Below are 19925 nucleotides of genomic sequence, written 5' to 3' on the forward strand. Positions count from 1 at the left end.
CTATGATGTTCCTGTAGTTTAGCAGTGATGTAAGGTACTTAAGTAAAAATACATTAAAGTACTACTGAGTTATTTTTTTGGGGGGGGGTGTCTGTACTTGACTTTATTTATTTTACAACTTTTTACTTTTACTTCACTAGATTCCTAAAGAAAAGTATGTACTCGTTACATTTTGAATGCTTAACAGGATAGGAAAATGGTCAAATTCACACACTTATCAAGAGAACATCCCTGGCTATCCCTACTGTCTCTGATCTGGAGGACTGACTAAACAGAGAACATCCCTGGTTATCCCTTCTGCCTCTGATCTGGTGGACTCAATAAACAGAGAACATCCCTGGTCATCCCTACTGCCTCTGATCTGGTGGACTCACTAAACAGAGAACATCCCTGGTCATCCCTACTGCCTCTGATCTGGAGGACTCACTAAACAGAGAACATCCCTGGTTATCCCTACTGCCTCTGATCTGGTGGACTGGTGCCGTCTGCGTTGCTTAATAGACGGAATTTGAAGAGATTTATACTTTTAATACTTAAGTATATTTAAATCCCAATACTTTTAGACTTTTACTCAAGTAGTATTTAACTGGGTGAATTGAACTTTTACTCAAGTATCACAACTGGGTACTTTTTCCATCACTGTAGTTTAGAGCAGGGGTCTGTACCATCCTGTAGTTTAGAGCAGGGGTCTGTACCATCCTGTAGTTTATAGCAGGGGTCTGTACCATCCTGTAGTTTAGAGCAGGGGTCTCTACCATCCTGTAGTTTATAGCAGGGGTCTGTACCATCCTGTAGTTTATAGCAGGGGTCTGTACCACCCTGTAGTTTAGAGCAGGGGTCTCTACCACCCTGTAGTTTAGAGCAGGGGTCTCTACCACCCTGTAGTTTATAGCAGGGGTCTGTACCATCCTGTAGTTTATAGCAGGGGTCTGTACCATCCTGTAGTTTAGAGCAGGGGTCTGTACCACCCTGTAGTTTAGAGCAGGGGTCTCTACCACCCTGTAGTTTAGAGCAGGGGTCTCTACCATCCTGTAGTTTATAGCAGGGGTCTGTACCATCCTGTAGTTTAGAGCAGGGGTCTCTACCATCCTGTAGTTTATAGCAGGGGTCTCTACCATCCTGTAGTTTAGAGCAGGGGTCTGTACCATCCTGTAGTTTAGAGCAGGGGTCTGTACCATCCTGTAGTTTAGAGCAGGGGTCTGTACCATCCTGTAGTTTAGAGCAGGGGTCTGTACCATCCTGTAGTTTATAGCAGGGGTCTGTACCATCCTGTAGTTTAGAGCAGGGGTCTGTACCATCCTGTAGTTTAGAGCAGGGGTCTGTACCATCCTGTAGTTTAGAGCAGGGGTCTGTTTAGACCATCCTGTAGTTTATAGCAGGGGTCTGTACCATCCTGTAGTTTAGAGCAGGGGTCTGTACCATCCTGTAGTTTATAGCAGGGGTCTGTACCATCCTGTAGTTTAGAGCAGGGGTCTGTACCATCCTGTAGTTTAGAGCAGGGGTCTGTACCATCCTGTAGTTTAGAGCAGGGGTCTGTACTATCCTGTAGTTTAGAGCAGGGGTCTATACCATCCTGTAGTTTAGAGCAGGGGTCTGTACCATCCTGTAGTTTAGAGCAGGGGTCTGTACCATCCTGTAGTTTAGAGCAGGGGTCCGTACCATCCTGTAGTTTAGAGCAGGGGTCCGTACCATCCTGTAGTTTAGAGCAGGGGTCCGTACCATCCTGTAGTTTAGAGCAGGGGTCTGTACCATCCTGTAGTTTAGAGCAGTGGTCTGTACCATCCTGTAGTTTAGAGCAGGGGTCTGTACCATCCTGTAGTTTAGAGCAGGGGTCTGTACCATCCTGTAGAGTGTATAATGAAGAGGTACTCACAGTCCTAATGAAGAGTGCCAGAGGAAGGCCCTAAAACACCCCAGTCATAGACTGCTCTCTCTACTACCGAATGGCAAGCGGTAACGGAGTGCAAAGTCTAGAACAAAAAGGCTTCTCAACAGTTTTTAACCCCAAGCCATAAGACTCCTGAACAGGTCATCAAATGGCAACCCGGGCTATCTGCATTGTGTCCCGCCACCCACTCTTTCCGCAACTGCTACTCTCTGTTCATCATATATGCATAGTCACTTTAACCATATCTACATATACATACTACCTCAATCAAGCCTGACTAACCGGTGTCGGTATGTAGCCTCGCTACTGTATATAGCCTCGCTACAGTATATAGCCTCGCTACTGTATATAGCCTCTACTGTATATAGCCTCGCTACTGTATATAGCCTCGCTACTGTATATAGCCTCGCTACTGTATATAGCCTGGCTACTGTATATAGCCTGGCTACTGTATATAGCCTCGCTACTGTATATAGCCTCGCTACTGTTTTTCACTGTCTTTTTACTGTTGTTTAATTTCTTTACTTACCTATTCTTCACCTAATACATTTTTTGCACTATTGGCTAAAGCCTGTAAGTAAGTACCTGTGAGTACCTCTTCATTAAATCTGTGAGTACCTGTAAGGTCTACACCCGTTTGGCACACGTGACAAATAACCTTTGATTTGAAGAGGTAGTCACAGTGCTAACGAAGAGGTAGTCACAGTGCTAACGAAGAGGTAGTCACAGTGCTAACGAAGAGGTAGTCACAGTGCTAACGAAGAGGTACTCACAGTGTTAACGAAGAGGTAGTCACAGTGCTAACGAAGAGGTAGTCACAGTGCTAACGAAGAGGTAGTCACAGTGCTAACGAAGAGGTACTCACAGTGCTAACGAAGAGGTACTCACAGTGCTAGCGAAGAGGTACTCACAGTGCTAATGAAGAGGTACTCACAGTGTTAACGAAAGAGGTACTCACAGTGCTAACGAAGAGGTACTCACAGTGTTAACGAAGAGGTACTCACAGTGCTAACGAAGAGGTACTCACAGTGCTAACGAAGAGGTACTCACAGTGCTAACGAAGAGGTACTCACAGTGCTAACGAAGAGGTACTCACAGTGCTAACGAAGAGGTACTCACAGTGCTAACGAAGAGGTAATCACAGTGCCAACGAAGAGGTACTCACAGTGCCAGCGAAGAGGTACTCACAGTGCTAACGAAGAGGTACTCACAGTGCTAACGAAGAGGTACCCACAGTGATAGCGAAGAGGTACTCACAGTGGTAACGAAGAGGTACTCACAGTGCTAGCGAAGAGGTACTCACAGTGCTAGCGAAGAGGTACTCACAGTGCTAACGAAGAGGTACTCACAGTGCTAACGAAGAGGTACTCACAGTGCTAACGAAGAGGTAACCACAGTGATAGCGAAGAGGTACTCACAGTGTTAACGAAGAGGTACTCACAGTGTTAACGAAGAGGTACTCACAGTGGTAACGAAGAGGTACTCACAGTGGTATCGAAGAGGTACTCACAGTGGTAACGAAGAGGTACTCACAGTGGTAACGAAGAGGTACTCACAGTGTTAACGAAGAGGTACTCACAGTGTTAACGAAGAGGTACTCACAGTGCTAACGAAGAGGTACTCACAGTGCTAACGAAGAGGTACTCACAGTGCTAACGAAGAGGTACTCACAGTGCTAACGAAGAGGTACTCACAGTGCTAACGAAGAGGTACTCACAGTGTTAACGAAGAGGTACTCACAGTGTTAACGAAGAGGTACTCACAGTGGTAACGAAGAGGTACTCACAGTGCTAAGCTTGCTTGAGGTAATGATAATGCGTCGTTCGTGCAGCATGCTGGCGTACAGCTGTAGCATGTTGTTGACGTCCACCGCCACAAAATACTCTGTAAGGTTCCTCTGGAAGGGGGGGGGAGACAAGACAGTCAGTGACTTCATAACTGCTCAACTCAGACACAACATTTATTTGACAAGGACTACAGACGAACGAAGTGGAAGCCAGCCACGTCGCGGACTCAGACCCCTCTCTCTCGGACAAGCTAAAACACCTTCCCACTCTTCGAGGACAAGAAACACAGGGCCTCCCGACGTGGGCCCCCGCCGCTCACGAGGACTGTGTGCTCCCGACAAACTAAATGACCCCATAGCACTCCCTACTGTCATCATGAAGTGCTATGAGAGGCTAGTTAAGGACCGTAAACCACCACCTTACCCGACACCCTAGACTCACTACAATTCTACCCTGCACCTTAGACACGGTCACTAGCCGCCTGTCGCCTGGAATGTAGGTCATTTGTTTACAGTATTTCGCAGCACTCTACCCTACACCTCAGACACTGTCACTAGCCGACCACCGCCAGGTACTCTACCCTACACCTTAGACACCGTCATTAGCCGACCACCGCTTGGTACTCTACCCTACACCTGAGACACAGTCACTAGCCGACCACCGCCTGGTACTCTACCCTACACCTGAGACACAGTCACTAGCCGACCACCGCCTGGTACTCTACCCTACACCTTAGACACTGTCACTAGCCGACCACCGCCTGGTACTCTACCCTACACCTTAGACACTGTCACTAGCCGACCACCGCCTGGTACTCTACCCTACACCTTAGACATTGTCACTAGCTGACCACCGCCTGGTACTCTACCCTACACCTTAGACACTGTCACTAGCTGACCACCGCCTGGTACTCTACCCTACACCTTAGACACTGTTACTAGCTGACCACCGCCTGATACTCTACCCTACACCTTAGACACTGTCACTAGTTGACCACCGCCTGGTACTCTACCCTACACCTGAGACACTGTCACTAGCAGACTGCCGCCTGGAAATCTGCACTGCTGGAACTAGAAACTCAAGCATTTCACTGCACCTGCTTTAACAATTGCTGATCTCTGTTCACAACAAATAAAGTTTTTGCTTTTCTCAAAGCATTAGGAATGTATATCTCAAAGCATTCGAGATGTATATCTCAAAGCATTCGAGATGTATATCTCAAAGCATTCCATTTCACAAATGTAGGTCATTTGTTTACAGTATTTCACAGCACTCTCCAACTGCACTGAACAAAAATATAAACACAACATGTAAAGTGTTGGTCCCATGTTTAACGAGCTGAAATAAAAGATCCCAGAAATGTTCCATATGCACATAAAGCTTATTTCTCTCAAATGTTGTGCACAAATTTGTTTACATCCCTGCCAAGATAACCCATCCACCTGACAGGTGTGGCATATGAAGAAGCTGATTAAACAGCATGATTATTACACAAGTGCACCTTGTGCTGGGGACAATAAAAGGCCACTCTAAAATGTGCAGTTTAGTCACAACACAGTGCTACAGATGTCTCAAGTTTAGAGGGAGCGTGCAAATTTGCATGATGACTGCACAAGTTTCCACCAAAATTGTTGCCAGATAATTGAATGTGAATTTCTCTACCATAAGCCGCCTCCAACATAATTTTAGTGAATTTGGCAGTATGTCCAACCGGCCTCTCAACCACAGACCACGTGTATGGCATCATGTGGGCGAGCGGTTTGCTGATGTTAACGTTGAGAACAGAGTGCCCCATGGTGGCGGTGGAGTTATGGTATGGACAGGCATTAGCTATGGACAATGAACACAATTGCATTTTATCGAAGTCAATATAAAATTGGAATGCACAGGGATTCCGTGACAAGATGCTGAGACCCATTGTCGTGCCATTCATCCGCCGCCATCACCTCGTGTTTCAGCATGATAAAGCACGGCCCCATGTCACAAGGATCTGTACACAATTCCTGGAAGCTGAGAATGTCCCAGTTCCTCCATGGCCTGAATACTCACCAGACATTGAGCATGTTTGGTGTTCCAGTTCCTGCCAAAATCAAGCAACTTCGCACAGCCATTGAAGATGAGTGAGACAACATTCCACAATCAACAGCCTGATTAACTCTATGCAAAGGAGATGTGTCATGTTGCATGAGGCAAATATTGGTCACACCAGATACTGGCTGGTTTTCTGATCCATGCCCCTTCTTTTTTTAAGGTATCTGTCATCAACAGATTCATATCTGTATTCCCAGTCATTTAAAATCCACAGATTAGGGCCTAATGAATTTATTTCAATTGACGGACTACCTTATGCGAACTGTAACTCTTTGAAATTGTTGAATGTTGCGTTTATATTTTTGTTCAGTGTGTAAATACATTTCAATGATCATTTCATCCAACAGGCTCTAGATCTGGGGAAGGATGGTTGACTTACACTCTCCGGGATGGTGGGCAGGCCGTTGATATCTGGTGTTATGAAGTAGGAGTGCTGAGGAAACACAGAGAGAGAGAGGAAGAGAGAGAGAGGACAGGGTCAGCAACGTAGAGTAGCACAACACTCAGAGAGAGAGAGAGAGAGAGAGAGAGAGAGAGAGAGACAGGGTCAGCAACGTAGAGCAGCACAACACTCAGAGAGAGAGAGAGAGAGAGAGAGAGAGAGAGAGAGAGAGAGAGAGAGAGAGGAGAGGCTGGGAGAGGGAAGAGGAAAGAAAGACCCTGAGTTATGGTAGTAATAATGTAATAAAGCAGAGAGAGAGAGATGACAGGGTCAGCAACGTAGAGTAGCACAACACTCAGAGAGAGAGAGAGAGAGAGAGAGAGAGAGAGAGAGAGAGAGAGAGATGACAGGGTCAGCAACGTAGAGTAGCACAACACTCAGAGAGAGAGAGAGAGAGAGAGAGAGAGAGAGAGAGAGAGAGAGAGAGAGGACAGGGTCAGCAACGTAGAGTAGCACAACACTCAGAGAGAGAGAGAGAGAGAGAGAGAGAGAGAGAGAGAGAGAGAGAGAGAGAGAGAGAGAGAGAGAGAGAGGACAGGGTCAGCAACGTAGAGTAGCACAACACTCAGAGAGAGAGAGAGAGAGAGAGAGAGAGAGAGAGAGAGAGACAGGGTCAGCAACGTAGAGTAGCACAACACTCAGAGAGAGAGAGAGAGAGAGAGAGAGAGAGAGAGAGAGAGAGAGAGAGAGAGAGAGAGAGAGAGAGAGAGAGAGAGAGAGAGAGAGAGAGAGAGAGAGATTACAGGGTCAGCAACGTAGAGTAGCACAAGAGAGAGAGGACAGGGTCTGCAATGTAGAGTTACACGTCACTCAGAGAGAGAGAGAGGAAATGGTCAGCAATGTAGAGTTACACGTCACTCAGAGAGAGAGAGAGAGGAAATGGTCAGCAATGTAGAGTTACACGTCACTCAGAGAGAGCGAGAGTGGACAGGGTCAGCAATGTAGAGTTACATGTCACTCAGAGAGAGAGAGAGAGAGAGAGAACAGAGTGAGAGAGAGAGGACAGAGTGAGAGAGAGAGAGAGAGAGAGAGAGAGAGAGAGAGAGAGAGAGAGAGAGAGAGAGAGAGAGGACAGGGTCAGCAACGTAGAGCAGCACAACACTCAGAGAGAGAGAGAGAGAGAGAGAGAGAGAGAGAGAGAGAGAGAGAGAGAGAGAGGAGAGAGGCTGGGAGAGGGAAGAGGAAAGAAAGACCCTGAGTTATGGTAGTAATAATGTAATAAAGCAGAGAGAGAGAGATGACAGGGTCAGCAACGTAGAGTAGCACAACACTCAGAGAGAGAGAGAGAGAGAGAGAGAGAGAGAGAGAGAGATGACAGGGTCAGCAACGTAGAGTAGCACAACACTCAGAGAGAGAGAGAGAGAGAGAGAGAGAGAGAGAGAGAGAGAGAGAGAGAGAGAGAGAGAGAGAGAGAGAGAGACAGGGTCAGCAACGTAGAGTAGCACAACACTCAGAGAGAGAGAGAGAGAGAGAGAGAGAGAGAGAGAGAGAGAGAGAGAGAGAGAGAGAGAGAGAGAGAGAGAGAGAGAGAGAGGACAGGGTCAGCAACGTAGAGTAGCACAACACTCAGAGAGAGAGAGAGAGAGAGAGAGAGAGAGAGAGAGAGAGAGAGAGAGAGAGAGAGGACAGGGTCAGCAACGTAGAGTAGCACAACACTCAGAGAGAGAGAGAGAGAGAGAGAGAGAGAGAGAGAGAGAGAGAGAGAGAGAGAGAGAGAGAGAGAGAGAGAGAGAGAGAGAGAGAGAGAGAGAGAGAGAGAGAGAGAGAGAGAGAGAGAGAGAGATTACAGGGTCAGCAACGTAGAGTAGCACAAGAGAGAGAGGACAGGGTCTGCAATGTAGAGTTACACGTCACTCAGAGAGAGAGAGAGAGGAAATGGTCAGCAATGTAGAGTTACACGTCACTCAGAGAGAGAGAGAGAGGAAATGGTCAGCAATGTAGAGTTACACGTCACTCAGAGAGAGCGAGAGTGGACAGGGTCAGCAATGTAGAGTTACATGTCACTCAGAGAGAGAGAGAGAGAGAGAGAACAGAGTGAGAGAGAGAGGACAGAGTGAGAGAGAGAGAGAGAGAGAGAGAGAGAGAGAGAGAGAGAGAGAGAGAGAGAGAGAGAGAGAGAGACAGGGTCAGCAACGTAGAGTAGCACGTCACTCAGAGAGAGAGAGAGAAAAAAAACATGAAACCTCATCTATTCTTCTGTGAGAATTATTGAGCTTCCGTCTGTACTGACATCTAGGAGGGTAGCACTGATACACACACACACACCTGATCCCTATAGATTTAAGATGAGGTGAGCTCTCTGGCAGGAAACAAAGTCTTTATTTCAGTATAAAAGGGTACAAGCAAAACACACACACACACACACACACACACACACACACACACACACACACACACACACACACACACACACACACACACACACACACACACACACACACACACACACACACACACACACACACACACACACAGGTTGCTGAGAGGATCAGAGAGCTGCCTGTCTCACTTTGGGAAACCAGAGCAGGTTGTGACTGTTTGGATCAGACGCCTGAGAGAGGGACAGAGCAGGTAGGAGAGCAGACACGCATTCATACAAGCACAAATATACACACACACACACTGAATCACACTCCAAATAACATAACCCCAAGCGTTTTGACTCCTCAGAAGAGAGAAAAGACAGAGAACACAGGTCAAAACTACAACACCCATAAAACACCTCACCTGGAAAAAGGGACCAAAGGTCAAATCTTACAGTCCTCACAAACACTGTCTGATGACAATTCACCAAATTGAATGATGCAGCCTGATTTGTATGGTTGAGTCGTGGTACACTATGTTCTGCCTTAGAGTCTGTGATATGGTAATGGTGGGTTAGTGTTGCTTGATAAACCCATGGCACAGCACAATCATTGAGAACACACATTTGTTTGCGTGTGCGTGTGCGTGTGCGTGTGCGTGTGCGTGTGCGTGTGCGTGTGCGTGTGCGTGTGTTTGTTTGCTTATCTGTAATTTGTTTCAAAGCGATGTTTCTATAAAAACATGAAATGTGGGTTAACGGGATAGGCATCAAGGAGACTTTCTGAGCACAATTGCCTTTGCTTTAAACAGGCACCATAAAAGAGACTTCTGATATTCGGGAAGAGAATCCAGTACAATGGAACACCATTAATCATTCACTCAGTTTGATTGTTTTCCCAGAGAAGAAGAAACCCGACTCCAAGGCCCAGGATAGTTTTTTTTTGTTTTGTTGGTGAGATTTTAAAAAGACAGACAGGCTTATTTGGCCAAATTGGAAAAGCCTCAGCTCCCATGCGGTTAGAGTAGCAGCAGTAGCGGTTTTAACATTTCACATCTCTCTCCGTTTTCTTCCCGCTCTCTCGTTCACTCACTCTTCTGCTGCACTCACCGGCTGCTGGCTTGGTGCATCTTTCAGTACTTGCCCAGTGGCTATATGCAACAGTGCGGTCTTCACAGTGAGAGAGAGAGAGAGAGATAAGAGAGCAAAACAGAATTCACACTTGAAAGGGGACAATGATCTGGCTTTTATTTCTTGGCAGCCATGATAAAAATAAAAATAATATTGTGGAAGATTCTGCTTCATCAATTAAATATTTGAACCCTAAACTCTCCCCTCGGGGTGTTTTCTCAATTAACCTTGGTAATAAAAAATACAACTTTATTCAAAGTGTGCCAGACTAAAAAACAAACAGAATAAATTGTATTCCTCCACCTCATGATGCTTCACAATGCAATTTACTCTTTATTTCTTATCAATGTATTTATTGGTTTATAAAAGACAACTGGAATAAATTGAACTGTATAATTGTATAACCTTTTAGATTATACAGCCAAGGAGAGGCTGACTGTTTTAAGTCTTAGTCTACTGAAAAGAATAGCTGCATTATCTTACAACACAATACAGTAATCCTGCAGAATAACAAATAGAGATGACATTTTACAATAATAAAATATGCTTTTTTTGTCTTTAAAACCTCTATTTTTCCCCTTCAATTTAAAGCCACAATTAGCAGTTGAAACGATAACAAAGCCCAGTCCCCGCCCGTTTCGGTAAAAAGCTGAGAGATGGGGCCGGATTAATGTCACCACTTCCTAATTCATAGACAGAGCTACTGATGCAAGAAGTGACCATCCATGACATAAAAATTATAGTAAAAAAATATAAAAAATAAACATTGTGAGTCAATATAGTGTTTGTTTACATTGACTTTGTTTACAAACACTGGAGAAAAAACAAGCTTATATTTTGGGTTCTGATGGGGAACGACCGTTAAACTAAGCTCCTGAGGCATTTAGAAGTTATGTTCTCCAAGAATCAAATGGGTACATATCAATCATTTGTCATTCCAAAAATGTATGTAACAACTCTAGATTGCCCCTTTAAGGCACAAGTATGGAAAAGGAGCGATTGAAAAATAAGTGTTATATTTGTACAGTAATCCTCTGTGAGATAGTGTCAGGCGTAAGTAAAACAAGACCTGTGTTTGACGGCCAGTTGGTTGTTAGGACGTTTCTGCCCGTGATAACTAGGAGACATGATGAGTTGCGAAAGCGGCCATTAGGCTAACAGACGTCCAGCTAAGGCTTATCCCACAGACCACTTGTGTTTCTAAACAAAGTGTCAGCCCCTTCTCCACACTTATCTCACTCCTATCGTCCTTATCCTGGCTCTCCTTTAACTCTCTCTTCCCCTCTCCTGCCCCCTCTCCTGCCCCCGCCTCCGTTCCCCCTCTCCTGTCCTCCCTCCCCCCTCTCATTCCCCCCCTCTCCTGTCCTCCCTCCGTTCCCCCTCTCCTGTCCTCCCCTCCGTTCCCCCTCCGTCCTCCCTCCGTTCCCCCCTCTCCTGCCCCCCCCTGTCCTCCCTCCCCCTCTCCTGTCCTCCCTCCGTTCCCCCTCTCCTGTCCTCCCCTCCCCTCCGTTCCCCCTCTCCTGTCCTCCCCTCCGTTCCCCCTCTCCTGTCCTCCCCCGTTCCCCCTTCCTGTCCCCCTCTCCCCCTGTCCTCCCTCCGTTCCCCCTCTCCTGTCCTCCCTCCGTTCCCCCTCTCCTGTCCTCCCTCCCTCTCCTGTCCTCCCCTCCGTTCCCCCTCCTGTCCTCCCCTCCGTTCCCCCTCTCCTGTCCTCCCTCCGTTCCCCCTCTCCTGTCCTCCCCTCCGTTCCCCCTCTCCTGTCCTCCCCTCCGTTCCCCCTCTCCTGTTCCCCCTCCCCCCTCCGTTCCCCCTCTCTCCGTTGCCCTCCCTCCGTTCCCCCTCTCCTGTTCCCCCTCTCCTGTCCTCCCCCTCCGTTCCCCCTCCTGTCCTCCCTCCGTTCTCCCCTCCGTTCCCCCGTCCCCTCTCCTGTCCTCCCTCCGTTCCCCCTCTCCTGTCCCTCCCTCCGTTCCCCCTCTCCTGTCCTCCCTCCGCCCCCTCCCTCCCTGTTCCTCCCTCTCCCTCTCCTGCCCTCCCTCCGTTCCCCCCTCTCCTTCCCCCTCTCCTGCCCTCCCTCCGTTCCCCCTCTCCTCCCTCCCTCCGTTCCCCCTCTCCCCTCCCTCCGTCCCCGCCCTCCCTCCCCCCCTCTCCTCCCTCCGTTCCCCCTTCCTCCCTCCTCCGTTCCCCCTCTCCTGCCCTCCCTCCGTTCCCCCTCTCCTGCCCTCCCTCCGTTCCCCCTCTCCTGCCCTCCCTCCGTTCCCCCTCTTCTCTCCAGGAGTCCTACTGTACCTACCACACTCAGGTTGACTGGGGTGAAGGGCTTTGGCACCGGCAGACTGTACAGAGAGTTCAGCATGTCATTCAGCTCATTCTCCTGAAAAACACACCACAATAACAATCATCCAAATGTAACATTGTGTGTGTGATATATATACAAAACACCAGGTGAATCCAGGTGAAAGCTATGATCCCTTAATGACGTCAACTGTTAAATCCACTTTAAATCAGTGTAGATGAAGGGGAGGAGACGGGTTAAATAATCATTATAAAACCTTGAAGCATGGATTATGTATGTGTTCCATTCAGAGGGAGAAAGGGCAAGACAAAATATGTAAGTGCCTTTTGAACAGGGTATGGTAGTGTGTCAAGACCTGCACCTCTACTGGGTTTTTCACGCTCAACAGTTTCCCCGTGTGCATCAAGAATGGACCACCACCCAATACTTTAAGGCACTGTAGTTACTAAAACAGTAACTACGCAATGATGTCTTAGTAACTGCGCAATGATGTCTTAGTAACTACGCAATGATGTCTTAGTAACTGTCTTAGTAACTACGCAATGATGTCTTAGTAACTACGCAATGATGTCTTAGTAACTGTCTTAGTAACTACGCAATGATGTCTTAGTAACTACGCAATTATGTCTTAGTAACTACGCAATGATGTCTTAGTAACTACGCAATGATGTCTTAGTAACTACGCAATGATGTCTTAGTAACTGTCTTAGTAACTACGCAATGATGTCTTAGTAACTGTCTTAGTAACTACGCAATTATGTCTTAGTAACTGTCTTAGTAACTACGCAATTATGTCTTAATAATTATCTCTTAGTAACTACGCAATGATGTCTTAGTAACTACGCAATTATGTCTTAATAACTATGTCTTAGTAACTATGTCTTAGTAGCTATGCATTTGTCTTAGTTACTATGTCTTAGCAACTCTGTCTTAGCAAATATGTCTTAGTAACTGTGTTATTAGCTATGTCTTAGTAACTGTGTTATTAACTAGGTCTTAGTAACTGTGTTATTAACTATGTCTTAGTAACTATGCAATTATGTCTTAGTAACCTAAGACATGGTTACTAAGTCATAGTTAATAAGATAGTTACTAAGACATAATTGCATAGTTACTAAGACAGTTACTAAGACATAGTTAATAAGAAAGTTACTAAGACATAATTGCATAATTACTAAGACATACTTACTAAGACATAGTTACTAAAACATAGTTATTAATACATACTTGCATAGTTACTAAGACATAGTAACTATGCAAGCATGTGTTAGTAACTAAGACACATGCATAGTTACTAAGACAAAGTTACTAAGACATCATTGCATAGTTACTAAGACAGTTAAGGCATAATTGCATAGTTACTAAGACAGTTACTAAGGCATATTTGCATAATTACTAAGACATAGTTACTAAGACATATGTGCATAATTACTAAGACATAGTTACTAAGACATATGTGCATAATTACTAAGACATGATTACTAAGACATGGTTTCTAAGACAAATGCATTGTAACTAAGACATAGTTATTAAGACATAATTGCGTAGTTACTAAGACATGGTTACTAAGACATGGTTTCTAAGACAAATGCATAGTTACTAAGACATAGTTACTTAGACATAATTGCATAGTTACTAAGACAGTTACTAAGACACATTTACATAATTACTAAGACAGTTACTAAGACAGTTACTTAGACATAATTGCGTAGTTACTAAGACATGGTTTCTAAGACAAATGCATACTTACTAAGACATAGTAACTAAGACATAATTGCATATTTACTAAGCAGTTACTAAGACATAGTTGCATAGTTACTAAGACAGTTACTAAGACATATTAGTCATTAAGACTAAGTTGCATAGTTACTAAGACATAGTTGCATAGTTACTAAGACAGTTACTAAGACATATTAGTCATTAAGACTAAGTTGCATAGTTACTAAGACATAGTTGCATAGTTACTAAGACAGTTACTAAGACATATTAGTCATTAAGACTAAGTTGCATAGTTACTAAGACATAGTTGCATAGTTACTAAGACAGTTACTAAGACATATTAGTCATTAAGACTAAGTTGCATAGTTACTAAGACATAGTTGCATAGTTACTAAGACAGTTACTAAGACATATTAGTCATTAAGACTAAGTTGCATAGTTACTAAGACATAGTTGCATAGTTACTAAGACAGTTACTAAGACATATTAGTCATTAAGACTAAGTTGCATAGTTACTAAGACATAGTTGCATAGTTACTAAGACATAGTTGCATAGTTACTAAGACATAGTTGCATAGTTACTAAGACATAGTAGTTACTAAGACATAGTTGCATAGTTACTAAGACATAGTTGCATAGTTACTAAGACATAGTTGCATAGTTACTAAGACATAGTTGCATAGTTACTAAGACATAGTTGCATAGTTACTAAGACATAGTTGCATAGTTACTAAGACATAGTTGCATAGTTACTAAGACAGTTACTAAGACATATTAGTCATTAAGACTAAGTTGCATAGTTACTAAGACATAGTTGCATAGTTACTAAGACACAGGTTATTGTATATGAAAAACATTATTGTTTCAAGACCATTTTTGTCTCTCTGATTGGCAGCTTTCAATGGTGGAGCTTTAACAGTGTGTGTGTATGTGTGAGAGAGACAGTGAGAGAGAGTGTACGATTGAACAGCCTCCTGTCATGAGATGCTGAATGCTCACACGCATGGTCAGTAACAGAGCTGAGCCTGAGAAAACACTTCATTTACCCCTGGTCCTAAACCCTCATCTGTCAACGTCCCTCCATCGCCTTGCTACGGCAGGGTAAATATAAACCGAACCATGCACACCGACACTTCACATCCCCAACACACACACACACACACCTCATCTATCTGCTCTTTCTGAATCCCTCTTCTGTCTCGCTCTCTCTCGATCTCTCCGCTTCAGAGCAGAAATAAAGATGAACACAGAAGTGTTCTCACAAACAAAGGAGTTACTATTTGACAGAAAATAGCCTTTATCCTTGTGCTCTCCTTTTGTTTTGACTGGAAATTACACGTGTCAAACACATTCATCCATAAATGTATTTACACGAATGTAGTTCAGATCCACTCAAGTGACCAGAGATTTCAGGAGAACCATTCAAAGAATGCAGATATTGTTCTGTTGAATGACATGTAAACGAGGAGAGAGCATTGAGGAGTACATTATATATATAATATACAATAACTAAATAATAAATATAATAAACAATCAAATATTAGAGAAGCAGGAGGTCAGGATAATGACGGTTAGCTAATGAAGGTCAGCACTCCCGATTGTTGAAATGTTGCATGATATGGTCCGTTTCCTGTGCCCTCTGACCCTATGTGTGTGTGTATTAGGGAGGCTCGGTCTCCTTCATGCCTCCCTCAGCAGTGTTGAGGAAGGAGATACATGATGGCACTCCTTAGTTCCAGCTCACAACCAATCCCTTCCTCCCTCCTCCTCAATGCTCTCTCCTTCTCCCCTCTTCATCCCTCTTCCTCAAGGCTCTCTCCTTCCCCCTATTCCTCCCTCCTCCTCAATACTCTCTCCTTCTCCCTCTTCCTCAATGCTCTCTCCTTCCCCCTATTCCTCCCTCCTCCTCAATACTCTCTCCTTCTCCCTCTTCCTCAATACTCTCTCCTTCTCCCTCTTCCTCAATGCTCTCTCCTTCTCCATCTTCCTCAATGCTCTCTCCTTCTCCCCTCTTCATCCTCAATGCTCTCTCCTTCTCCCCTCTTCCTCCCTCCTCCTCCTCAAGGCTTTCTCCTTCCCCCTATTCCTCCATTAGGCTCTGTCCTTCCCCCTATTCCTCCCTCTTCCTCAAGGCTCTCTCCTTCCCCCTATTCCTCAATACTCTCTCCTTCTCCCTCTTCCTCAATGCTCTCTCCTTCTCCCTCTTCCTCAATGCTCTCTCCTTCTCCCTCTTCCTCAATGCTCTCCTTCTCCCTCTTCCTCAATGCTCTCTCCTTCTCCCTCTTCCTCAATGCTCTCTCCTTCTCCCTCTTCCTCAATACGCTCTCCTTCTCCCTCTTCCTCAATGCTCTCTCCTTCTCCCTCAATGCTCTCTCCTTCCCCCTATTCCTCCCTCCTCCTCAAGGCTCTCTCCTTCCCCCTATTCCTCAATACTCTCTCCTTCTCCCTCTTCCTCAATGCTCTCTCCTTCTCCCTCTTCCTCAATGCTCTCCTTCTCCCTCTTCCTCAATGCTCTCTCCTTCTCCCTCTTCCTCAATGCTCTCTCCTTCTCCCTCTTCCTCAATACGCTCTCCTTCTCCCTCTTCCTCAATGCTCTCTCCTTCTCCCTCAATGCTCTCTCCTTCCCCCTATTCCTCCCTCCTCCTCAAGGCTCTCTCCTTCCCCCTATTCCTCAATACTCTCTCCTTCTCCCTCTTCCTCAATGCTCTCTCCTTCTCCCTCTTCCTCAATGCTCTCCTTCTCCCTCTTCCTCAATGCTCTCCTTCTCCCGCTTCCTCAATGCTCTCCTTCTCCCTCTTCCTCAATGCTCTCCTTCTCCCTCTTCCTCAATGCTCTCTCCTTCTCCCTCTTCCTCAATGCTCTCTCCTTCTCCCTCTTCCTCAATACGCTCTCCTTCTCCCTCTTCCTCAATGCTCTCTCCTTCTCCCTCAATGCTCTCTCCTTCCCCCTATTCCTCCCTCAATGCTCTCTCCTTCCCCCTATTCCTCCCTCTTCCTCAATGCTCTCTCCTTCTCCCTCTTCCTCAATGCTCTCTCCTTCTCCCTCTTCCTCAATGCTCTCCTTCTCCCTCTTCCTCAATGCTCTCCTTCTCCCTCTTCCTCAATGCTCTCCTTCTCCCTCTTCCTCAATGCTCTCCTTCTCCCTCTTCCTCAATGCTCTCCTTCTCCCTCTTCCTCAATGCTCTCTCCTTCTCCCTCTTCCTCAATGCTCTCTCCTTCTCCCTCTTCCTCAATGCTCTCTCCTTCTCCCTCTTCCTCAATGCTCTCTCCTTCTCCCTCTTCCTCAATACGCTCTCCTTCTCCCTCAATGCTCTCTCCTTCCCCCTATTCCTCCCTCCTCCTCAAGGTTCTCTCCTTCCCCCTATTCCTCAATACTCTCTCCTTCTCCCTCTTCCTCAATGCTCTCTCCTTCTCCCTCTTCCTCAATGCTCTGCTTCTCCCACTTTCTCAATGCTCTCCTTCTCCCTCTTTCTCAATGCTCTCCTTCTCCCTCTTTCTCAATGCTCTCCTTCTCCCTCTTACTCAATGCTCTCTCCTTCTCCCTCTTCCTCAATGCTCTCTCCTTCTCCCTCTTCCTCAATACGCTCTCCTTCTCCCTCTTCCTCAATACGCTCTCCTTATCCCTCTTCCTCAATACGCTCTCTCCTTATCCCTCTTCCTCAATACGCTCTCCTTATCCCTCAATGCTCTCTCCTTCCCCTATTCCTCCCTCTTCCTCAATGCTCTCTCCTTCCCCCTATTCCTCCCTCTTCCTCAATGCTCTCTCCTTCCCCCTATTCCTCTCTTCCTCAATGCTCTCTCCTTCTCCCTCTTCCTCAATGCTCTCCCCTTCTCCCTCTTCCTCAATGGTCTCTCCTTCTCCATATTCCTCCCTCTTCCTCAATGCTCTCTCCTTCCCCCTATTCATCCCTCTTCCTCAATGCTCTCTCCTTCCCCCTATTCCTCAATGCTCTCTCCTTCCCCCTATTCCTCCCTCTTCCTCAATGCTCTCTCCTTCTCCTCTTCCTCAATGCTCTCTCCTTCTCCCTCTTCCTCAATGCTCTCTCCTTCCCCCCTATTCCTCCTCTCTTCCTCAATGCTCTCTCCTTCCCCCTATTCCTCCCTCTTCCTCAATGCTCTCTCCTTCCCCCTATTCCTCCCTCTTCCTCAATGCTCTCTCCTTCCCCCTATTCCTCCCTCTTCCTCCCTCCTCCTCAATGCTCTCTCTTCCCCCCTCCTCCTCAATACTCTCTCCTTCTCCCTCCTCCTCAATGCTCTCTCCTTCTCCCTCTTCCTCAATGCTCTCCTTCCCCCTATTCCTCCCTCTTCCTCAATGATCTCTCCTTCCCCCTATTCCTCCCTCTTCCTCAATGCTCTCTCCTTCTCCCTCTTTCTCAATGCTCTCTCCTTCTCCCTCTTCCTCAGTGCTCTCTCCTTCTCCCTCCTCCTCAATGCACTCTCCTTCCCCCTATTCCTCCTCATTGCTCTCTCCTTCCCCCTATTCCTCTCCCTACATCTTAATGACCATTGTTATAATAGCTGCTATAAGAACACAGTATACAATTATCATTCTCTCTCTCTCTCTATCATATATGCCACATGTCTTAAAGAAGTAGTGTACAGAGATCTTACCTGGTTTGTGGTTAGGTAATCTGCTAGCGTGTTCAGGAGCTTGTAATAGATCTCAAACCAGGGCAGATAACTGAGAGACGGAGAGAAACACATGGCAAATAACTGAGAGACCGGGAGAAACTAAATACACATGTTTACAATCAAGCCCGAATTCTAAATAATGAATAAAAACACAAAACAGAAGTGAGCTATGGACACAGCCAGGGGGCTATGGACACAGCCAGGGGGCTATGGACACAGCCAGGGGGCTATGGACACAGCCAGGGAGCTATGGACACAGCCAGGGGGCTATGGACACAGCCAGGGAGCTATGGACACAGCCAGGGAGCTATGGACACAGCCAGGGGGCTATGGACACAGCCAGGGAGCTATGGACACAGCCAGGGGGCTATGGACACAGCCAGGGGGCTATGGACACAGCCAGGGAGCTATGGACACAGCCAGGGGGCTATGGACACAGCCAGGGAGCTATGGACACAGCCAGTGAGCTATGGACACAGCCAGGGGGCTATGGACACAGCCAGGGAGCTATGGACACAGCCAGGGAGCTATGGACACAGCCAGGGAGCTATGGACACAGCCAGGGAGCTATGGACACAGCCAGTGAGCTATGGACACAGCCAGTGAGCTATGGACACAGCCAGGGGGCTATGGACACAGCCAGTGAACTATGGACACAGCCAGGGAGCTATGGACACAGCCAGTGAGCTATGGACACAGCCAGTGAGCTATGGACACAGCCAGGGGGCTATGGACACAGCCAGGGAGCTATGGACACAGCCAGTGAGCTATGGACACAGCCAGTGAGCTATGGACACAGCCAGGGGGCTATGGACACAGCCAGGGAGCTATGGACACAGCCAGGGAGCTATGGACACAGCCAGTGAGCTATGGACACAGCCAGTGAGCTATGGACACAGCCAGGGGGCTATGGACACAGCCAGTGAGCTATGGACACAGCCAGGGGGCTATGGACACAGCCAGTGAGCTATGGACACAGCCAGGGGGCTATGGACACAGCCAGGGAGCTATGGACACAGCCAGGGGGCTATGGACACAGCCAGGGAGCTATGGACACAGCCAGGGAGCTATGGACACAGCCAGGGAGCTATGGACACAGCCAGTGAGCTATGGACACAGCCAGTGAGCTATGGACACAGCCAGTGAGCTATGGACACAGCCAGTGCGCTATGGACACAGCCAGTACGCTATGGACACAGCCAGGGAGCTATGGACACAGCCAGGGAGCTATGGACACAGCCAGTGAGCTATGGACACAGCCAGTGAGCTATGGACACAGCCAGTGAGCTATGGACACAGCCAGTGAGCTATGGACACAGCCAGGGAGCTATGGACACAGCCAGGGAGCTATGGACACAGCCAGTGAGCTATGGACACAGCCAGTGAGCTATGGACACAGCCAGGGAGCTATGGACACAGCCAGGGAGCTATGGACACAGCCAGTGAGCTATGGACACAGCCAGTGCACTATGGACACAGCCAGTGCACTATGGACACAGCCAGTGCACTATGGACACAGCCAGTGCACTATGGACACAGCCAGTGCACTATGGACACACTATGGACACAGCCAGTGAGCTATGGACACACTATGGACACAGCCAGTGAGCTATGGACACAGCCAGTGAACTATGGACACAGCCA

The 19925-nt window shown here is 46.8% G+C and overlaps 1 protein-coding gene across 3 annotated transcripts in view; it reads right to left on the minus strand.

Annotated features, from left to right (window-relative positions):
• The window catches only part of LOC123996600 (DENN domain-containing protein 1B-like), a 230509-nt gene that overhangs the window by 91702 nt on the left and 118882 nt on the right, over positions 1-19925 (minus strand). For 2 of the 3 annotated variants that reach the window (XM_046300091.1, XM_046300092.1), the window contains exons 6-10: positions 18261-18330; positions 11929-12009; positions 9621-9680; positions 6146-6199; positions 3675-3785 (exon numbers count right to left, since the gene is read on the minus strand). In XM_046300091.1, coding sequence (XP_046156047.1) covers positions 3675-3785; positions 6146-6199; positions 9621-9680; positions 11929-12009; positions 18261-18330 — 376 coding nt within the window. The remainder of the gene's footprint in view (positions 1-3674; positions 3786-6145; positions 6200-9620; positions 9681-11928; positions 12010-18260; positions 18331-19925) is intronic. The other variant, XM_046300093.1, reaches the window with a different exon arrangement.

Source organism: Oncorhynchus gorbuscha, linkage group LG15 (assembly GCF_021184085.1).
Source record: "Oncorhynchus gorbuscha isolate QuinsamMale2020 ecotype Even-year linkage group LG15, OgorEven_v1.0, whole genome shotgun sequence".
In the NCBI taxonomy this organism is placed as follows: domain Eukaryota; kingdom Metazoa; phylum Chordata; class Actinopteri; order Salmoniformes; family Salmonidae; genus Oncorhynchus; species Oncorhynchus gorbuscha.